The following is a 20,010-nucleotide window of genomic DNA, read 5'->3' as shown; positions in this document are numbered from 1 at the left end:
AATATCACTTATTACACTTAATTGTATAGAAAACTTTAAAACCCTCAGACAGCGGACCATGGAGAGAACCCCAATTTTAATTTAATTAACGATTACACATTTAATTTTAAGTTAATATCTTTGTATATATTTTGTAAATTTGGGTCACGATTGATTCAAGCTCTGCTGTTCAATGGTTACAAGTTAATTTGCACCTTTATCAAAAAGACTTAATATCAATTAAGACAATCGCAATGAACCTACGCTAAAACAGACAGTTTCCCAGAGAACGTCTTGAAATAAGTAAGAAACAAATTATGTATCAGATTTTAGCGATCGATTCGCGATTATTACACAAGCCACGGTGGAGCGAAATGGTTAAAGAAACGGGACACACCATGATATAATCGCGTAATCGTTGCGTCGAGAGAAGTCAAAGGCGCAAAGCGTGCACACGATCGTTTCGACTCCGTTCGACTCGTGATTCTTCAAGCTCTTCTTCTTGTACCCGGTATCCAAGTAAAGAAAGAGAAAGAGACGTAGATGCAGAGTCGTGCCTCAACTTTCACTCTGATCTGTTACGCCTCGACAATATCCATGCTGTTTTACCTGTACCCCTGCCTCTCTTTCGATCCGTTCACCTTCCACACACCGTCTCCTCGATCCTGTTCTGATTCCTATTGCGAGGGTACAAGGTAACGAGACGTATAAACGCGTACAGACCGGTCACCGATAGACCATAAGGGCCAACAACACATGGATATGACGTCAGACACGTCGAATGCAATATGTAGATAGTAAAACGAAAGGGACGCAGGTGTGCTGCAACGACGTGCACAAAGGATAGATAACGATGGAATTCATAGAAGCTCATTAAAATTCATATTTTGGTGGCTAAACTGAAGATGAGTAGAGGCCAGGGTGGAATAATTATTCTAGTCACTCCCCTCGCTATTTTAAAATTCTAAAATTCTACAACTTTCCAACATTTCAGAATATCAATCACACAATGGAAAAAGATCCCTAACTCTAACAAAATTGAAACTTGGAGCATAAATCTCACAACTTCCTGAAATTGAAATTGCATCTAACAATGCATCCTATTATTCAGTTTAAGTGAATTTTATATTCTCTATTATAGTGATATTGTAATTCAACGGGTTTATCCAGTTAAATATATAGATATACGTATATGATATAAGGTAAAGGGGAACAATGCACCTCTTGTCTGGTTGTATCCGAGTAGACGGCATTTCAAGATTTTGGCACGGCTCTACGTTTCTCAATGGCGAATGGGCCACGTTCCTGTGTATTCTAGGTTCTCAAGTTTATTTTTCTATCTCGTTCATCTTACGGAATTACTTCTGTTGGTTACTGTGTCTTGGGACAAAAGGATGATGGTTTGATACGATTGAACTGGTGGATTTAATTAGAGCACACGCGAACAGATCCAATAATCTATCGATTCAAGTATCCAGAAGAGGATAAAACGTTTGTTGCTTATCGTTAACAGACTATTCGAGGACAATTGTCAAGATACAGAGATACTTGATATCGAAAATTATTTTATTTATAGGAACAGTGGAATAAGTGATCAAATAAAATAGTAAAATTTTTGTCAGCAGAAAGGAACGAATAATAATTAATAGATTAATACTTTTCTGAACTTCATTCAAACAGTATTTAAAATAGAAAAATCTTCAAAATGTATTTGAACTCATAGATTGAATTTCCAGTTAAAAAAAAAAAAAAAAATAGAATAACTGCTGCCTATTTGATTAGTATTTGATTTTCCCAGACTCCGCTGTCCAAGGGTTAATAACTAAAAATATTTATACAATCTTAAATCCAAATAAAAAAATAAAAAGTAATAAAATTTTATATTCGAACTCTAATTATCTGAAAGTGAGCTGTTATTATACGTACGAACAAGATATCATTGTTAGAGAGGGAAATCAATAAACTTCCGTATATTATCAGAACATCCCACTTAATCAAATTCTGTTTTGTTTCTCGACATGCTTAGATAAATGTATTTAGTTTCATTGTATTAATCTTTGCGTTCGGTGCACAACTTCTGAACGCTAAACAACTGATTTGCAAAGTTTTTCAATCGCGACGGGATGATTTACGGTAAGCTGACTTTGGGGTCACCGTATTGTTCGCGGCTACTATAAATCAATCGTAGCAAGTTTTCTCAACTGGCAAGAGAAGAAAAATTTGAAAGTTTCAGGGAAACGAACCCCGGATTCGATAATATCTCCATTGTTTTACGTTCGCATAAATTCTACGTACAAAAGTTTCAATTGTTATTTCGCGCCTCATTACGAACCGCCGCTCAAGTTTTCAAATTGCAATTAATTTTTCGATTTGTTAAATTCTGAAGAATCTATTAATAGAATTATTTTCAGCAAACTTTAAGCTTTAAATTAATATATTGCATGCGCAATTTTGCGATAGTTTTATTTCATCAAATCGTCTCTAATTTTCCATATTTCATGAGTTAACTTCTACGCATTCACAGAAATAGAAAAGAAGGCTGCTTTTTTAAATACACGTTAATTTAAATATCGTCACCATTCTCCCTTTTTTTCTCTTCCTAATGCATTATTCAAAGAAATGAACATTGTTTTTCGACTGAAACGATCCGCCAACCGATTCCTTTTTCATTGGAGCACCAGTTTCGAACGTACATATGTGGGACGATCGAAATTTAAGACCGGTTGCAAAGATTTAAGATCTAGTCGCGTTACGGTGTAAATATAATTTATTTTTCTCAAAAAATTGTGGAAGTAGGATTCGACAGCCGATAAAGAAGGAAATGGATTAAAAAATGCAATCATTAAATATTGAATTCTGACTGTAATTAAGAAAACCGCAATCTATTATTCTAAATACTTTAGAAATTATGATAATTTCTATGTAAAGAAACTTCTATCAATCATATGGGGTAACAATTCAGAGAAGTTTGGAAATAACAGACCCTTTAAAGCCCTTACTCCTCCTTTCAAAAATGAATTTAGAACGCAGGAAGTTGAAACAAAGTTGGAAAAGTTTCAACGAGCTCTTAAAACGATCCAACTCTGAAAACGTCGGAAGAGAAAAATTATTACAAACTAATCGATAAAATTGTTGAAATGTTTCTATTCAATCCGATAACCATACTTATCGATACAAGGCCTATGATGCCTGGATCCTACGAGTTTAAGGGTCAATCCGATAGCGCCCCTAAATATTGACTCTGCCTTTTATCAGTATGCACAATCTTTAAGTACCATGATGATCGTAATTCTTACGTAGATATACGAAGGAAAAGACGGAAAGTCGTAAAAAGTGGGATCACGAAAAATGAGGTCATCAACGCAAACAGCCACCCTTTTGTAGGATCCTATACAAAATTGGTATTTTCTTATTAACACGTGTGAGAGTTCTAAAATTGATTCTTTTCTTCTTCGAAATTAACCTTCAAACAGCGGACCTTAAATCAATTGTGATCCAGAACTTGCGAAAAACACAATAGAATTTCAACTGAAATTAAAAGATTATTGTCTAAAGTGAGTCTTGTGGGGTTAATAACCCGCTCTGCCGTTAGCTTATACCGGCGGTGGTAAAGGGCGCAATTGCACTAAAATAATATCCACTTCCCAGCAACCACCACCCTCCAAGTGGCGCCGGGAGTGGGTAAATTGTCCACTCATGGAGCTTGCCAATCATTGCGTTCGGATCCGGAAGACCCAACACTTGACTCTTTATCGACGTAAGGAATGTTAATATTGGAACAAAAGCTAACCTTAGTGGGTTAGCGACTACACCCACCAGGCGCTTTATTCCCGTAACTGACATTAATAGTAAAAAATATTGGAAACAGATATCTAAAATGAAAGTTAAAAATTTAGAAAATAAGAGTAAAATATAAAGGTCCGCCGTTCAAGGGTTAAACTAATCATTCAACGGAGGGTAAATTATTGTTACGAATAATCCATTGATCCAAAGTATGGTAATACTTTTAAGAGTTAAGAAATTACTATCGCAATAAATATTGAAAAATATAATTTTACATATTTTACACCCTCTACCCCGAGGCAAAACTCTGGATCCACCGCTGATAATTCATCCGCTCGTTTTTTTTTTACGAATTGCTCGGAGCTAGCTGTGCTAATTATTCTTTCTCCCTGATACAGACAAATTTAGCGATTCTCTCGATGCGACAGCGAAGATTAACGAGACCTGAAAATGCGTTCGGTATACGTGTTTCAGTCGAGATCGATTGTCGTACTGCGACACTAGTGTAGGAGTTGGCACAACTCGAGGGTTGGCGTCCCTGAGATCAAACCTAGGACCACAGAGACCTTCCTGGGACTCTCAACATTCAAGAGTAATGTTCGATTAAATCTGGCTGCAATCGCGAATATTACCACGCTTTCCTTAATGGTTTATAATTATAATTTAAGGCTGCTCCAATCGAAGCATTAATATCTTATAATTTCTTTCGTTTTATTTTTCAACTACTTCAAAATTCTATCAATTTATCTATATTCTTATTGGCAATTTTAATTAAAATTGTACTAATTTTGAAAAAAAAAGACTGAATGCAGAATAAAAAAAATAAATAACTATTCCTAAGTAGAATTTAATTTTGTTTAACAATTCTTTTCTTATTTATTAGTGCAACGAAACAATGGCAGAAATATTGAATAAAAATTACAGCAAAGAAGATATAAAAAAAACTGGAAGATTAACGATAGTTCATACCGGTTCGTATCATTCCCAGAGATTCCGTTTCGCGAAACGGAACTATGTCACAATAAATAATGTCTACGTATTATGAGGGCATCGATAAAACCTGGAATCTTCATGATAAAAAAGCAAGAACGAACGGGGTTAATATTTCATCGAATACGTTAACTGCGAGCAAAACAAGTGAAAAAACTGTGCAATCCTTCACTGGAGATAAACAAAGCGTATCGATCGTCCGAATATACTTTTAACTACGAAGCTTTTCTAATTTATTCTTAAGTTTCTAAAATTATTAAAAATTCTGAATTATTTTATTCTACAGTATCAATCATTGTAATATTATATATTTTAAAACAAAGCTTTTCTAATCTATATTAAGATCTTAAATTAATTTCTATATTTGCTGTCTCATTGTCTATCAATATTATTATTATAAATTACTTTTGAACATAAAGAATTACAAGGCTAGCTGTTAAGGGATAATTTTGAAAAGTCGCATAAAATCGACTACAGATGGCACCAACAACGAAAGTTTCCATTTTCATGGTGTTTAGTTCATTTTAAAACGAATGAACTCCTCGACTTTGTCTCCAAATTGGCTTCAGTCTGTTTATAAATCTTTCCGTTTGCAATTCTATGCTACGCCTCGACTTTCGAATCTTTGCCACGACCCGTTGAGAAAACAAAAAATGGAAACAAGCAAAATGCGATGAAACTTGTTTCGCGCGTCCAATGTATACAATGGAGTCTGGAGCTAACTCGTTACCCGAACAAAAACGAAAACATAACCTATCCGCTTAATTACTCGAAGAAATTAACGAAATACCGTGGATAAATGCGCAAGGCTATTTGTAAAATATCATCAAATAAAATGTCCTATTAACCATGATTACTTCCTTAGATTATTTCCAGTAGCGCATGAATCGTTTCATATTTCTCCTTGGATTCAAGAAAACCTAATTATTTTTCATCGCCATTTCATAACTAGAAGAATTTAAAATATTTTATAATTTTCAATAATATTAATTTTATACTTATAAACAGAGGAAACATTCAACAATCGTACGTTTAAAAAAATATTACAATCATAATTACTTATGATAATTATAATTATAATAATTTAAAAAATCTACTCTAATAATTTCCATAGCATACTTTGGTTTTGACAAAGTGCAATGATGTAATTTAAAAATGTGATTATTCATTTAACTAATGATATTATGATAAAATTAAATAAAGAATTTAATATCATTTTCTTTCCATTGTATATTATCTACCATAAAAGCTGTTGCTTGTTCTTAACTTTTCTCCTCTAGAAGGAGTAACGTGAATAAGCGAGAGAAGAAACGGTAGCAAGTATATGTTGCATTCAGAACGCACCTTGAATACCACACGAAGTACCTTACGATTATATGGTGTAATTACGCACAATTTCGAACTCTTATGTTACTGAAAGCGCCACCGGTGTTACTGCACACAGACACACCAATTGTTCGGCTGTTCTTACAAATATACACTCAACGATATTCATTTCAATGGTACGTATATTAGAAACGACACATGTATAAAATCAATAGAAACCGAACCCTTATTATTAAATGCACTAATTATTTTAAAAAGGGGGTCGCTTTTCGTAACAGCGCTTAACTTGGGCTCCATTTTACGACGTGCAGTTATAAAGCATTTTGATCTTTTGTTACTCTGTCGGTAAATTATATAAAATTACAGTGCATTTAATGTCCTTTTGAAGTGGAAAATTGATCTACTCCATTTCACGTATTTAATAAATTGAAGGGTAGTAAGAGAAAACAGAAGTAAAACGACGTTGTACGATAATATTGTTTAGTTAAACCGTCGTTTTCACTCGTACGTGTTCTCTTATGGCAAATTTGCGAGATCACGTGACGCGTTGTTATCGCGGGAAACGGTACAGTTTCTTTCCCCACGCGAGAATCAAAAACTTAACCTATCTCGCATTTATCTTTCTCCTTCTTTATTGCATCATTTTACCGCGTCTCTCCAAGTTCTACTTGCATACACGTGTGAAAACCTTGCCTAACGTTCGTTCCCTTTCTTTCAATCTAGCTCGTTAGCTGCATTCAAGCGAATCGCATTTTCTATACGAAATGAAACATCTTCGCGCGAAACAGGAAAGAAAGGGGGAGCCATACGCGCTTTTTCGAAGAAAGCATTCACTTGTTTGGCGATAGATTAAAATCGACAGAAAAATAAAGACATAGATTTTTCGAGATATGTATGTATGTACAAGGTAGAGATTTGGTACTTACCATGCAGAAGAACTTCACGTCGGCGTTACGCCCGCGCACGAAAACAATCTCGAGACGTACTCCAAAAAATCCGAAAGAGTATGCGTGGTCCTGGCGTGTCAAGAGGTCCTTCTAGAACACAGCTTCGTCGTTTTCCGTCGGTCTGGTCACCTTCGCGGATACGGACGGATAACCGGCGAATAGAAAAACCTCACACGCGTGGTCCTGCGATGGAAAATACAAAAGGAACGATACGCGACGAATCGAACTGAAGCGCGATACACACACGAGCAACCGCACGGCGCGCGGGTTCAGCGGCCGACTGAAAGGATGCCGTCGCCTTTGGTCCGCCATGCTCCGCTCACGGACCCCTGTGGCCCCTCGTGGTCCAACCAACCCCCCACCACCGCGCGACAGAGACAAAGCAGTTGCGCGCGCACCAACACATTTTTTGAACCTCCGCCATTCGCCCCGCTCTCCGCGTCCCACTCTACTACCCTTAGGCTCGATTCACCATGCGCCGTCTCCATCCTCCCTTTAATCGCACACATGCATATCACCTAGCAATGGGATCGATTAAATGGAAATATCTAACTTATGAATCATTTTATATACATTTCCTTTAAGAAATTGAAAATATGTAGTAGAGAATATACTATGTTATCATACAGCAATTTGGAACTTTAAACAGTATACATAATAATATGTCTTCACAGTAATGTTCTATACAATTATTTTAATAAACAAAAATTGTTAATTTGAATTTCTAAAATGATTTATATGTAATAATAAAATTCATATAATCTTAAATGTTTCCTAAAATATTTGTTACTTTTAGTAGTATGAGGGTATTGCTCCCATCGCTAATAAGGCGACGTACACATTGCTACCAAGGAGTCCTTAGTCGACAATCTTACCTGCGCTACCGCTCACCCCTCTTTCTCTTACTTGCAGACTCGTCTAGGCCCTGTTTACACCCTGCGAGAAAGAGAGACTGTTACCGGTCTGGTAGCTTATATCGATGTAGGAAAAAGTACCGGCCGATCCTATTGCACTGGTGGAATCGAGCTAACCACGCTGCAATTCGACGGACCAGCACTAGTGATAGCAAGAACGCGCACACGATGACGATCTTCTAATATCTTCTGATGCCGCATTACATACTTGCATAATGTAAAATTAAAAATATGTTTGTATTGTTTGCAAATTACTTCATGTGATATAAATCAAATTCAAACTGTAATAAAATAGTAATAGAAACGAACATTTTCCAGAACTTGTAATTTCATTACTGGAGTTATAAATAAATTTTGGTATCTAGTTCGAAAGAAGTATCGCCGACGTGTATTTTCCTTCATTTAAATAAAATAGATAGGTAATTATTAATTCCTTTAGCGTGTTGTTACAACCTATTTCTACTACAAAGCAGTAATTATTATACCTCATTTCCTAATAGTGATGCGCCGGATATCGTACTTGATTACGAAGAGTATCATCATAGGGTCTGGAAATGGGAGCTTTGATACACGCTAAACACTCGTAAATTGCCTATACAATGTATTGACGTAACTGTTTTGCATTTAATTCAATAAAAGTATAGAAACATACATGTACAATATTTTATATTAAAACAAATATTAAAATGATATAATGAACCTATACTTTATCACTATAGTGTCCATGCCATTTGAAAAAAAACAACTACAATGATTATAATTGATGATTGATTTTATATCTTATTAAAAATAAAGAAAGATTGAAATTACTAATTTAACTATTATTGTTTTTACTATTTATATTGTATTAATTGTTCATTACATCAAATCACATGAGTTAACTATGTTGTTCTATTAAAATTGTTTAAATGAAGAATATACTACTTATAAAGAAGAAGACTAATGTGTTATAATATTTTAAACATATTTGAACTATTTATAAAACATCCGTTTGTATATGGAAATGTATCACTTGCGACATCTACCATATTTTGTACCAGTGTCTGATATGCACAGTTATTGTAATTTAAAGAAGCTTGCGTTATAATACGTATTCTATTAAAAGAAAACGTAGTAAATGTTTGAATGTACATACATACGGTTACAAGCTTTCGTCAAAGAATAGATTCAATTTCTTCCTTGTAAAAAAGAAAGAAAAATTATTAATACATAAAGTGAATTACTAGCATTTGTTAAAATCAATTAACCTTCGCATCCAGAGGTGCGTACTGTAAAACGTCTGATATATTTAAATGTAAGGATGTCATCTTTATATCAGCTTTTATTTAATATTGTCTAAGTTTAGGAAATCCAAGAATTGAATTAATGATATGATGACTTTACTAATTACTGCTTTTCATCGTTGTTTAGAAATCGTGTATAAGAAAGATCAATTATGTAATATTATTCTTTCTTGGAGAAATTTGAAAGGAATAAAAGATCAAAAGTTATGATTGCGTGATGATTGTGTTAAAATATACTATACTATGAAGATTATATTTATTTTCATCACTTTGGTAAGAACATTTTTCATGTATACTTGTGATTTTAAATCCTTAATTTTGATATTTTAACTGAAGAAAACAATATTATTTTAACAGATATCTTATGTATTAGCTCATAAAGACAAGTTTTCTCATTATATAATTGATGAAGTTCCAGGAGGTTCATATAAGTATTATAGTTTAACATATGATGGTTTTATCAGAATAACATTAATATCAGAGTAAGCAGACCATTCAGATGAATTCAATGATTAATTGACATATATTATTAAAGAGCTAAATTTATGTAAATTATGATGCTACACATGAAATTTTATATCGTACTTTACAGAACTGGTGACGCAGATTTATATGCTTCCCAAATAACAACAAAACCAACTTATGAGCCAGATCAATATTGTCTTCAATCTGCAACATGTGGAGAAGATACCATTCTTATTCCTGATAGGTACAACAAATAAGATCTAATACGAAATGTGCATAATTTATCTAATATATTTATATTTTCAGTTTTAGAAGACCAGTTAGTATAGGTGTTTATGGACATCCATCACATGAAATTAGTAAATATATTCTCCTAGTTTATGAGACAACAGATATAGAAGACATATCATATGAAAGAAACTCTAAAAGAAACACTAATGAGGTGCATATTAAAATACAAATTTTCTTATAAATATGGTTTTGTTTTTATGTATTATATATAATTATGTTTCAATGTTTTAGGAACAACAATCATCAATTTCAACATCCAATACATGGTATTTATTAGATTTGCTTTTTCAACTCTTGTTTTGATGTGTGTTGTAATCTAGTGCATAAATTTAATTAAATCATGTTGGAATATGAGAATCAAATGTTTTTGGAAATAATCCACGAAGATGGATTAGTTGTTGTGGCAAAGTAAATATTATTTAATTATACAATGTATAATTTAATTTTCTATAAAATCATTACATGTTTATGTCATTGTTATTTATTTCAGAGGACTTGGTTTAGAAACAGTATTTGCGAATGTATTAAGAGCCTACTTAGACCCAGGAAACTTGATTATAGTTTTGGGAACTACGAACCATGACGAACAATATTTTATTGATACTCTAAAAGGATTAGGAAATAAACAATTGCCCCGTGTTGTAACATTTGAATGTTCTTCTGATGAAAGGTTAGAATCAAACTTGTTTTTCTGATTCATTATTATGAAACGTTTTAATTTTTGTCCATTATTTATTATGTAATTATAGGGAGGTAATGTATTTAGAGGGTGGAGTGTTATTTATGTCAGGCCGAATTCTTGTAGTAGATCTATTAAAAAATAGAGTTCCATTGAAATTAGTTACTGGAATTCTTGTATATAGAGCACATAATATACTGAATTCGTATCAAGAAGCATTCGCCCTTCGTTTATACAGACAAAGTAATAAGGTACATACTGAAGAAAAAATTAACTGAATTAAAAACGATAAACTACAATGTAAAATATTTGTATTAATCATTTTATGAATTATTCTAGACCGGTTTTATCAAAGCATTCACGAATTCGGCATTAGCGTTTACCGTTGGATTTGCACAAGTAGAACGAATAATGAAAGCTTTATTTGTCAAAAAGTTATATTTATGGCCACGTTTCCATACACTTGTAAATAGTAGTTTGGGGAAACATAAGGTAATGGTTATTACTGGTATTATAATATATCGTATGCTTTGTTTTAAACACTAAAACGAAAACGTTTACTATTCAGCCTGATGTTATTGAGTTACATGTAAAAATCACATCAAAGATGTTGAATATTCAAACTTCCTTACTTGATATAATGAATTATGTTATAAAAGAACTGAAAAGACTTAACAAATATGTAAGTACACTCTTTTATTAACCCATTCAATGATTTCTAACGCTCAAATTTATTTGCTTCGTTTTATTTTTACAGTTAGATTTAGATGAATTAACCGTTGAAAATGCAATATCTAAAAAATTTCACAAACAGTTACAGCTACAATTAGATCCTATGTGGCATCAACTAAGTGCTACTTCAAAACAATTACTGTCGGATTTAAAAACCTTACGTGGCCTTCTTGCGTAAGTATTCGCAAAAATTAAATGATGGAAGAATCGAGCTGTTTTTAATAAAAACAATTATATATGTAGATGCCTAACATACGAGGATTGCGTATCGTTTTATGCAATGTTAAGTTGTTTACGTACTATGGAATATGCGGTAAAAAATAGTGGCTGGTTAATGTTAGATTCTGTAGACACTTTGTTCCAAAGTGCAAAGGAAAGAGTTTATAACGAAAAAGATGGTAAGTTGAGTGTTTGCAAAGATACGTATCAGAAAGACGGTTTTTAATTATTTGTATTTCATGACATACATATTATTTATATTCAGAACTAAAACCTGAAGTAACTCCAAAATGGACTGCTTTAACGGAGGTATTGCTTGAAATTCAGGATCAAAGTAAAACGAAAGCTGATAAAGAAAATGAGAAAACATTGATTTTGGTACACAATCGTAATCTATGTTATCAGTTAAAAAATTATTTAACTATGGGTGCTAAGGAATATTTACTTTATGAGGCAATGAAGAAACTTTCTCGTAAGGAACTGCAAAAACCACCGTACGTATATAATGCAAAATAAATATCTCGCTCTATTCTTGAAATTAATATATGTAATATAATTGAATCCATTTTATACACTTATAGCACAGAGAAGAACACAAAAGAAGAATCTACATCTGCAGAGAAAACTGATGATAATGAAAATGACGAAAAAGATACTTATATGCTAACATTATCTCAAAAAGTTCCTGAAGAAAGTCAGTCTGATTTAGCAACAGAAGATGAAAAACATCAAACACTATTTGAAGAATGTTCACAAGTAAAATATACATAAAAAGATGACTTACTGTATTATACAGGATGTTCGGTTACAGATGGGCATCTTTTGGAGGGATGGTAGCTGGGGTGATTCTAAATAATTTTTTTCAGTGCCACCATGCTCGTTAAGGCTGAGTTTTTAAATTATTAATGAGAAACACTGATAAATCAAAGAGCGCGAGATCAGCCACGAAGTATCAGTAAGATCCGGGTTCGACCGTGGTAGCGAACAAACAAATGCGCGCCGGTGTTTTTCGTTAAATAATTCAAAAACTAAGTCTTAACGAGCGGTTATTTTGGTAAAGGATAAAGATTTTCAGAATCACCACAGCTATCATCCCATCAAAGGGTGCCCACCCTTAGCCGAGCACCTTGTTTGGTATGTACAATGGTATAAAAATTCAATATAAATGTTTAATGTTCTTTGTGTAGATTGCAGACATAGATCTAACAAACCTAACTACAAATGCTCCTATTATTTTAATACAGTCTTTGAAAAAAGACGGAGATCCTATGGCATTACAACGCGCTTTAGCGGAACACATGCCAAGTAATATTGTTATGTACGTAGCAGATATTTCCGCTGTACGGCAAATTGAAGTACGTACTAAATGAAAATAAATTTGTTGGCTCGTGAGTGAAATGGGATTACAGATATGTAAAGAAATAAATTTCTTTTTATAGGTTTATCAAAATAATAATCCATCAATAGATTTGAAAATATATTTCTTAATATATGGGGGTTCCGTGGAAGAGCAGGATTATTTAACATCCCTGCGACGAGAAAAAGAAGCATTTCACACATTAATTAATACTAAAACAGTATGTTATTATGTTACAAATTATTTTTCATTTTCGTACGTATTCGAATATGCTTCGTTTTGTTTTTAGAAAATGGTTATACCTGACGACCAAGACGGAAAGTCTGAAGACTGTTTAAGTCTAGCAATACAAACAGACACAGATGCTGAAACAAACACTCGTAAAGGTGGAATACCAATACAACCGGAAGTTCCAAATACGATCATTGTTGACATGAGAGAATTCAGAAGTGAATTACCTGCTATACTTTACACAAGAGGCATGAAAATTGAACCCATAACATTACAAGTACAGCTGAGAAATTTGTATTTGTTAAAAATTTTAAATGTTTTAAAATAATAAGAGCTGTTTAAGTATATTTTCCTATTTACATAGGTGGGAGATTACATTTTATCACCAGATATTTGTGTTGAAAGAAAAAGTGTTTCCGATCTTATTGGCTCTTTAAACAATGGAAGATTGTACAATCAAGCTATTGCCATGACAAGACATTATAGTAAAGCAATGCTTCTAATAGAATTTGATCCAAACAAACCATTTTGTTTTCAGGTACATATTTGTACACATAATACAAAATAAAGTAACTTAAATTCGTCAATAACAATAAATCTTCCAATTACAGGGATATTACTATGCTAGTAAAGATATACAAAATATGTTTATCACTTCGAAACTACAACTTTTAACTCTACATTTTCCTCGATTAAAACTTGTGTGGTCGCCCGGCCCTCACGCAACGGCGCAGTTATTTGAAGAATTGAAGGTAATGAATAATTTTTTTTAAAATTATAATTAATGACATTCTGGTATACAAACTTGTATACAAAATGTATTTTGTTTCATCAAAATTTATAGCAAGGAAGAGAACAACCAGATGCAGCTAAAGCAGCTCAGATTGGAATGGAAGAAACTAAGCAGATAGCGGTAGAAAAATTTAATCCTCGAATACAAGATTTTGTTTCCAAATTACCAGGAATTACTACCAAAAATTTACAATCTGTTTTGAGTAAAGGACAATCATTAGATCATCTTAATAAACTTACAAAAGTATGTAATGTACTATAAATCTTTTAAGCGACCGATAGTATTTCGTATTATTCGGCATTATTTCGAAGCATAAATTTAATAACGAATATTGGTATTTTTTTATAGGAAGAACTTACGGAAATGATTGAAAATAAAAATGAAGCGCAAATGTTATATAACGCATTTCATGACAAATCTTCTCCAATTGAAGAAAAATCAAATACGGCTAATAAAAAAACTGCTTTCAGAGGACGAGGAAAGAGATTATTTACTAAAATTAAGCAGTGATGTAGATATAGATTATTGTTTTAAAAAATACTAGTTGTTTGTAGTTTGTGTTGTTCTTGTATAAAATTTAAGATTAACTATTACTATTATGTGATATCAAAAAATCGTGTATTTATAAATTTTTATAAAAAATGAAGTATTTATATGTATTACAATTCAGTGAAGTTCCGATATTAAAATTCGGAACAAACAATTCGTACATTTAATTTAAATGAGTCTTTAATGATTTTCCTTACCTGTATACTATATTATTCTTGCACATCAATCACTTGTATTAAACATAATATGGCTTTGTTCAATATATCTTGCAGCAGTAACAAACAATTTTCTGAAGGTAATATATCTTGCATACATGTTTCAAACATTCTGCAATTACCAAATGCGGAATAATTATTAAAAATTGCCACTTTTAAAAATGTTCTACTTTGATTATAAATTAAATATATACTTTGTAATATTTAAACTTCCGCATTCACGTGAAATTAAAGATCTCTTTTCAGCCTTTTCAACAACTTTCTGTGCTATTTTATGTGCATTTTCTAATATTTTATGTATTATTCTATGAGTATCCATTGAAATGTGTTTTAAACAAAACTAAATACATCATATAAACAACATATTATTTACATAAGAAGTATTTAAAATTCCATTGTGTCGGTAATTTTGAACTTACTTCATTATGTTCATGATAAAAGATATAAGCTATAATGATTTCAGAAATGTCTGAAATGAATATTCTTTTTTCTAGTTCAGTCATATTATCAGGTTGAAAATTTCTTAATAACTGATAGAGCTTAACAGTTGTATTACGTTTTGCAATAGAAACTGAACTAAGTTTTTTATAAACACGCATATCCATTCCTATAAAAAATATACATATGTACTCTCGGAATCAAATTAAGCTTCCCTCAGAAAAATAGCGTTACATGGAAAGCAGAAAGACCTATGTCGCAGGCCAGGAATCCCGGAACCCGAAAATCCCGGGAATCCTCGCATCGTTATTTTCCCTGGGGAAGTCCATCATGCTCGGTACTCTATGTACATACATTAGCAGTGTATATTGTATACACTGGTAAGATTCTGTTTTTAAATACCTGGCATATAGTCCGTTGAAAGACAATAAAGACCATTTAAATATCGTTCAACCATTAAGAGGGATGCTGTGTCACGGACATCTATTACATCTACAATATTATCAAGCCACGGTGTGATACAATAAAAGTCAAACATATTGTCACTAATAATTCTTGTAGCTTCTCCTTCGATACTTGATGGTGGTTGATGTTTCTAAAATATGAAAAAACATTTAAATTTAAACAAACATATTTGTGAATCTTATTACTAACAAGAAAAACTTGTGATTCTGCTTCCATTTTAGGTTCTTCTTCAAGACAATACTCTCCACATTGTAAGATCAGTATTTGTTTAATAGGATGTTCATAATAAGTTGAAATACTTTCTAATATTTTTAAAGTTCTAGCACCATCTATCAGTTGCCTTTATATCAATTAATTTTCATTTTTCTCAAAAATTGATTATTCTTAATTAAATAGAAACATCCAAAACCAATTCTACTTAACTCACCCAAAGGCAACATAGTAATGATTCATCCAAGGATTGGGCTTTAAGCATACAATAAATTGAAATTGATTACAATGTTTCCCATCATTTGCCATTGAAAGAACTCCACGACGATCATGAGGAATACAATAAGACTCATCAGGTATCACAGGTACATTACCTGCCCTATCTTCACTGATTTCAGATAGTTCAGCATCTATGAAACATTTATATTGAAGTTAATAATGATTAAACCATACAAACGAAACAAAAATTAAATATACTTGATTTTACCTCCACATTGAATCCATCCATTTTTAACGATACGATGTACACGTGTATTTATATAATAAGCATCTCTATAACAATGTTTTACTTCATCATACCCATTACAAAGGTTTAAAAAATGTTGGCAAGTTAATGGTAATAAATCAGAATACAACTGGATGGGGAAAAAAATTTAGCAGAAAGATTATTATACAAAATTATAACACTATATGAAATTTACACAAAACTCTTACCATAAATACGAACGAGCCGGCTATACGATTGTTTATAGTAAAGGTAAAATAAACATATATTCTCTAAAATTAAACAACGTTAAATAAATGTATACTTTATCTTGTTATTATATTACCCAATTTCACCTTAGATTTTTCCATAAATTGCTTACAACGCTCTATGGCAATATTTTCGTAATATTCTATTCCAAAAGGTAAACTAAAAATATAATCTTCGCTTATATAATGAAAAAATTCCATATCACTACCAATAAATTCATTGTTTATAAAAACTGCTACTGGCCGTTTTAATGACCACATTTTTCCACCAATTTGCTATAAATGCAATGCAAAATTTATAATCAATATATATCATAATATACTTCGACAAGTATAAAAGCAACAAGTAATTACTCTTTTCATTTTTTCAATATATTCATGCCAGTCTATTTGAAACATTTCTATAATTTGCGGCAATGTAAATTTAAATGACATATGCTGATACAATTTTTCTGCACATATTCGTGCTTTTTGAAAAGCACTAGTATTTATAATACCTACTATTTTAATCTTAATATAGTCATTTTCAAACAAACTTGAACAACAGTCTGTTTTGAATAATGCACTTTTAACTTTATTTTGCATCATTGTGAACTTTAATTTTCTTATTCTTAAACATTATTGAAAAAAGACTTGAATATTGCTGATATAAAAATATGTTAAAATAATTCATTCTATACCAAAATAGAATTGTAATAAAAACTATATTCACACTTCCGATGAACGCTACTTTATGTACATGGTGTAATATTTCTACTAGATCTTTTTTATATGATATACAAAATTTATGTTTATGGTACTAAGGTATTATAAAATTGCAAATATTAATTGTAAATTAAATGTTTATCGATATCATCTTCAAATTTACTTTAAAAATAAATAACTAAAGTACAATATTTTTACATGTTCATTATTACTTCGAAATTTCACACATTGATTTTGTAAGATTTTCGACATCACTTTCCCCATCACTGCTATCGCTAGTATCCAAATGATATAAAAAGGAATCATTTTCACACATTGGAAAATAAAACCTAAAAATTTGTATTACTAATGTGTTAATCAGTTTAATAAATTATGATTTTATATCATATAAAATACTAACTCTGGTTGATCCCAACTTTTCTGTGTAGGTATTTTAAAGTGACTTTGTTCTTTCATATGTTCTAAAACATCATTCACCTTTACTTCGCAGAAAATACATTGTTGTAAATAAATTTGTCTTCTCACATAATTTACCACCTTTACCTGTTTCAAAGTTATATAACTAAGCAACTTTACTACTTTATTGTTTTAAGTACAAAATATGAAAGTCTTACTTTTTGATAAAATGTTAAGTCCTTTGATGCAACTTTAAAATCAAAGTCATGGTTTGTTTTCATATGTTCAAGAATAAGATGGAAGTGTTTATCATTGTATTTGCAAAATAAGCATGATATACTAACACCTTCATCATCATCCCAATCAGACCATGTATCTTCATCTTCATTTTCACTGCTTTGATCTTCTGCTCTCTTTCCTTTAAAATAAATCTAACCATATTAAAATTAAAATATTCCGAAACATTATTTAAAATTATTATGAATACTTTGAAATAAGAAAATACCTGTTTATGTCTCCAAGATTTACCAGGTTCCAAGTAGTTGTTTATGTAAAATTTGTCATACTCTTTATTATTAGGATTTATACGTTTATGCAACTTTTTACGCATATGTTCCTTTAACACTGTACGATCTTTAAACAGTTTTTCACAATATATACACACTAAACTAAAAAAGAAACTTGAATTAATACATGTTTCATTACATTATGTTTATAGGACCTTACTTTTCTATAGTACTTTGAATCTTATCTAAAAATTCATCTATAAACACTAAGTTATCTGGTTTTCCCAAATATAAATTATGCTTCTGTGCTAAATGTTTTACATAATTGATACGTAATCCTGAAAATTCCATTCGACACAAAATACAACCACGTTTGAAGTCTGTATCAGTTCTCTCTTTTGCTTGCATTGTTAGTACCCATTCCTTGAAATATTAAAGAATATATCTTATATTATATTCTGAGGGATATTCTGTATTCTAAATTTATATAAGTTATTAATACCAATTTGGCTCTATGTATTTCATCTCTTAATGTTTTATCTTCAAAGATACAATCAGAAAGTAAAAAATATCTTTCATTTTCACATGGTTGACCATCAGGTGTACAGTTCATTAATACTGTTGTACAGAAGTTTGTTACTGGCTCTTCTTTAAACTTAACACTCCAATAATGTATGTAACTAAAATCAATTCAGATTAAAGAATTATATGACCAGTTATAAAATATAAAATTTTATATAAGGGATTCAAACCTTTTCAAACTTGCAATTTTCCAAACATCTCCTATTACAAGTCGATGTTCTTCAAATAAATGAATCAAAAGCTCTTCCTCATTTTGAGGAAGGACAAACTTTAAATTACATAGAAGACATTTTGTAGCATAAGGTTTATCGTCAAGTCCAACAAACTGAGATTTGTATACAGTAGAAACTTGATTACAAACATTGTCTGATAACGAATTTTTCTGGCTTTCTGTAACATTATACAATAACTTGTAAATTTATAATTGAAATTTGAAGTCATGAAACACACCTTCAGAGTTCATAGTTACTAAAATTTTGAGATATCCAAATCAATTTATAAAAACTATATTTATATACTCCCAAAACTTCTCTGATAAAAGGTTACACCGGACTCCAAATTCCGCGTCGGTAAAACAGTCAACGTTTCATCGAAAATTAGGCCGAACAGAAATTGATTTCAGCGCCACCTCAGTTATTGCATCCAACTAACGGCATGCTGTACTACGTCACCGACGAGATACTGTTAAGGGGGTAGACACGGGTAATAGTAGCGCGTTGACTTTACCGGCAAAAATGGGCCTAAACATGGGTTTACGGGACTACACTTTTCGTCCTTATATGAGAACATTTGGGGCTGGGTGAGGGCTTATTCGAAAGAGGAAGGTCCAATGCACACCGCTGCACTCATATTTTAGTGGGATTATGTTGATGTTTAATAATATAAGCGTCCAAAGTGGAGGAAAAAATCGACAAAATGTAGTCGCGGAATCGAAGCATTGTTAGGCCACTAAAAGAGTACTGTGATTGAAATCATGAGTGCAGTGGTCTAGCCACAACCCTTATCTGCAAATTAAGATCTATTTTGTCTTCATATGTTGCAAAATAAGGACGAAAAGTGTAGTCCCGTAAAAGCATTCCCACAGACCCACTGCCATCCCCTGTGTTAAAGTGCGGCACGCCAAGTGGGCCCAGTGGGCCTGGGGTATGATCGGTAAATAGGTGTGATGGATAATGTAGAATAGTGATATTACCCATTGTACC

General features: G+C 32.0%; 4 protein-coding genes across 6 annotated transcripts in view; 1 reads left to right on the top strand and 3 right to left on the bottom strand.

Moving 5' to 3' along the window:
- LOC117611661 (uncharacterized) overlaps positions 1-7,317 on the bottom strand; it is a 171,074-nt gene extending 163,757 nt beyond the window's left edge. For both annotated transcript variants that reach the window (XM_034339698.2, XM_034339700.2), the window contains exon 1: positions 7,005-7,317. The gene's annotated coding sequence lies outside the window, so the exon portion shown is untranslated. The remainder of the gene's footprint in view (positions 1-7,004) is intronic.
- Positions 7,318-9,337: 2,020 nt separating this feature from the next.
- Positions 9,338-14,499, top strand: mei-9 (DNA repair endonuclease XPF mei-9). The gene is made up of 19 exons (XM_034339519.2): positions 9,338-9,495; positions 9,815-9,931; positions 9,994-10,129; positions 10,210-10,386; positions 10,469-10,648; positions 10,728-10,908; positions 10,997-11,149; positions 11,226-11,339; positions 11,415-11,563; positions 11,633-11,787; positions 11,874-12,102; positions 12,190-12,364; positions 12,796-12,963; positions 13,048-13,185; positions 13,255-13,473; positions 13,561-13,734; positions 13,808-13,948; positions 14,041-14,232; positions 14,338-14,499. Exons 4-19 carry the CDS (start codon positions 10,319-10,321, stop codon positions 14,497-14,499), a joined length of 2,598 nt encoding a protein of 865 aa, XP_034195410.1. The 5' UTR covers positions 9,338-9,495; positions 9,815-9,931; positions 9,994-10,129; positions 10,210-10,318.
- On the bottom strand, positions 13,802-17,207 carry LOC117611556 (putative inactive peptidyl-prolyl cis-trans isomerase-like 6). 2 transcript variants are annotated; one of them, XM_034339520.2, is made up of 10 exons: positions 16,974-17,207; positions 16,707-16,895; positions 16,581-16,643; positions 16,354-16,501; positions 16,084-16,276; positions 15,846-15,996; positions 15,594-15,786; positions 15,173-15,360; positions 14,948-15,093; positions 13,802-14,865 (listed from the first exon to the last, which is right to left on the bottom strand). In XM_034339520.2, exons 1-10 carry the CDS (start codon positions 17,205-17,207, stop codon positions 14,748-14,750), a joined length of 1,623 nt encoding a protein of 540 aa, XP_034195411.1. In that variant the 3' UTR covers positions 13,802-14,747. The 2 variants fall into 2 exon arrangements, with proteins under 2 accessions (XP_034195411.1, XP_034195412.1); XM_034339521.2 differs by lacking the exon at positions 14,948-15,093.
- Positions 17,208-17,477: 270 nt separating this feature from the next.
- Positions 17,478-19,388, bottom strand: LOC117611557 (zinc finger protein 277). The gene is made up of 8 exons (XM_034339522.2): positions 19,259-19,388; positions 18,979-19,198; positions 18,729-18,906; positions 18,447-18,649; positions 18,226-18,388; positions 17,939-18,151; positions 17,725-17,867; positions 17,478-17,653 (listed from the first exon to the last, which is right to left on the bottom strand). The coding sequence occupies exons 1-8, from the start codon at positions 19,269-19,271 to the stop codon at positions 17,533-17,535; spliced, it is 1,254 nt and encodes a 417-aa protein (XP_034195413.2). The 5' UTR covers positions 19,272-19,388; the 3' UTR covers positions 17,478-17,532.
- Positions 19,389-20,010: the final 622 nt, after the last annotated feature.

The sequence above is a fragment of the Osmia lignaria genome, chromosome 10, assembly GCF_051020975.1.
Source record: "Osmia lignaria lignaria isolate PbOS001 chromosome 10, iyOsmLign1, whole genome shotgun sequence".
In the NCBI taxonomy this organism is placed as follows: Eukaryota; Metazoa; Arthropoda; class Insecta; order Hymenoptera; family Megachilidae; genus Osmia; species Osmia lignaria.
The sequence above is the reverse complement of the archived record's forward strand: the minus strand, read 5'-3'. Positions and strand labels throughout refer to the sequence as shown.

Bases quoted from the DNA above. Each gene is read 5' to 3' on its own strand.
- mei-9 (XM_034339519.2), top strand. From the start codon at position 10,319: ATGTTGGAATATGAGAATCAAATGTTTTTGGAAATAATCCACGAAGAT. The intron at 11,564-11,632 runs GTAAGTATTCGC...TTATATATGTAG, and splicing joins ACCTTACGTGGCCTTCTTGC to ATGCCTAACATACGAGGATT. The intron at 13,949-14,040 runs GTAATGAATAAT...CAAAATTTATAG, and splicing joins AGTTATTTGAAGAATTGAAG to CAAGGAAGAGAACAACCAGA.
- LOC117611556 (XM_034339520.2), bottom strand. From the start codon at position 17,207: ATGATGCAAAATAAAGTTAAAAGTGCATTATTCAAAACAGACTGTTGT. The intron at 16,644-16,706 runs GTGAAATTGGGT...GTTTAATTTTAG, and splicing joins AATTTATGGAAAAATCTAAG to AGAATATATGTTTATTTTAC. The intron at 16,502-16,580 runs GTAAGAGTTTTG...TTCCCCATCCAG, and splicing joins CCGGCTCGTTCGTATTTATG to TTGTATTCTGATTTATTACC.
- LOC117611557 (XM_034339522.2), bottom strand. The intron at 17,868-17,938 runs GTAAGACTTTCA...ACTTTGAAACAG, and splicing joins ACTTAACATTTTATCAAAAA to GTAAAGGTGGTAAATTATGT. The intron at 17,654-17,724 runs GTTAGTATTTTA...ACAAATTTTTAG, and splicing joins AAAAGTTGGGATCAACCAGA to GTTTTATTTTCCAATGTGTG.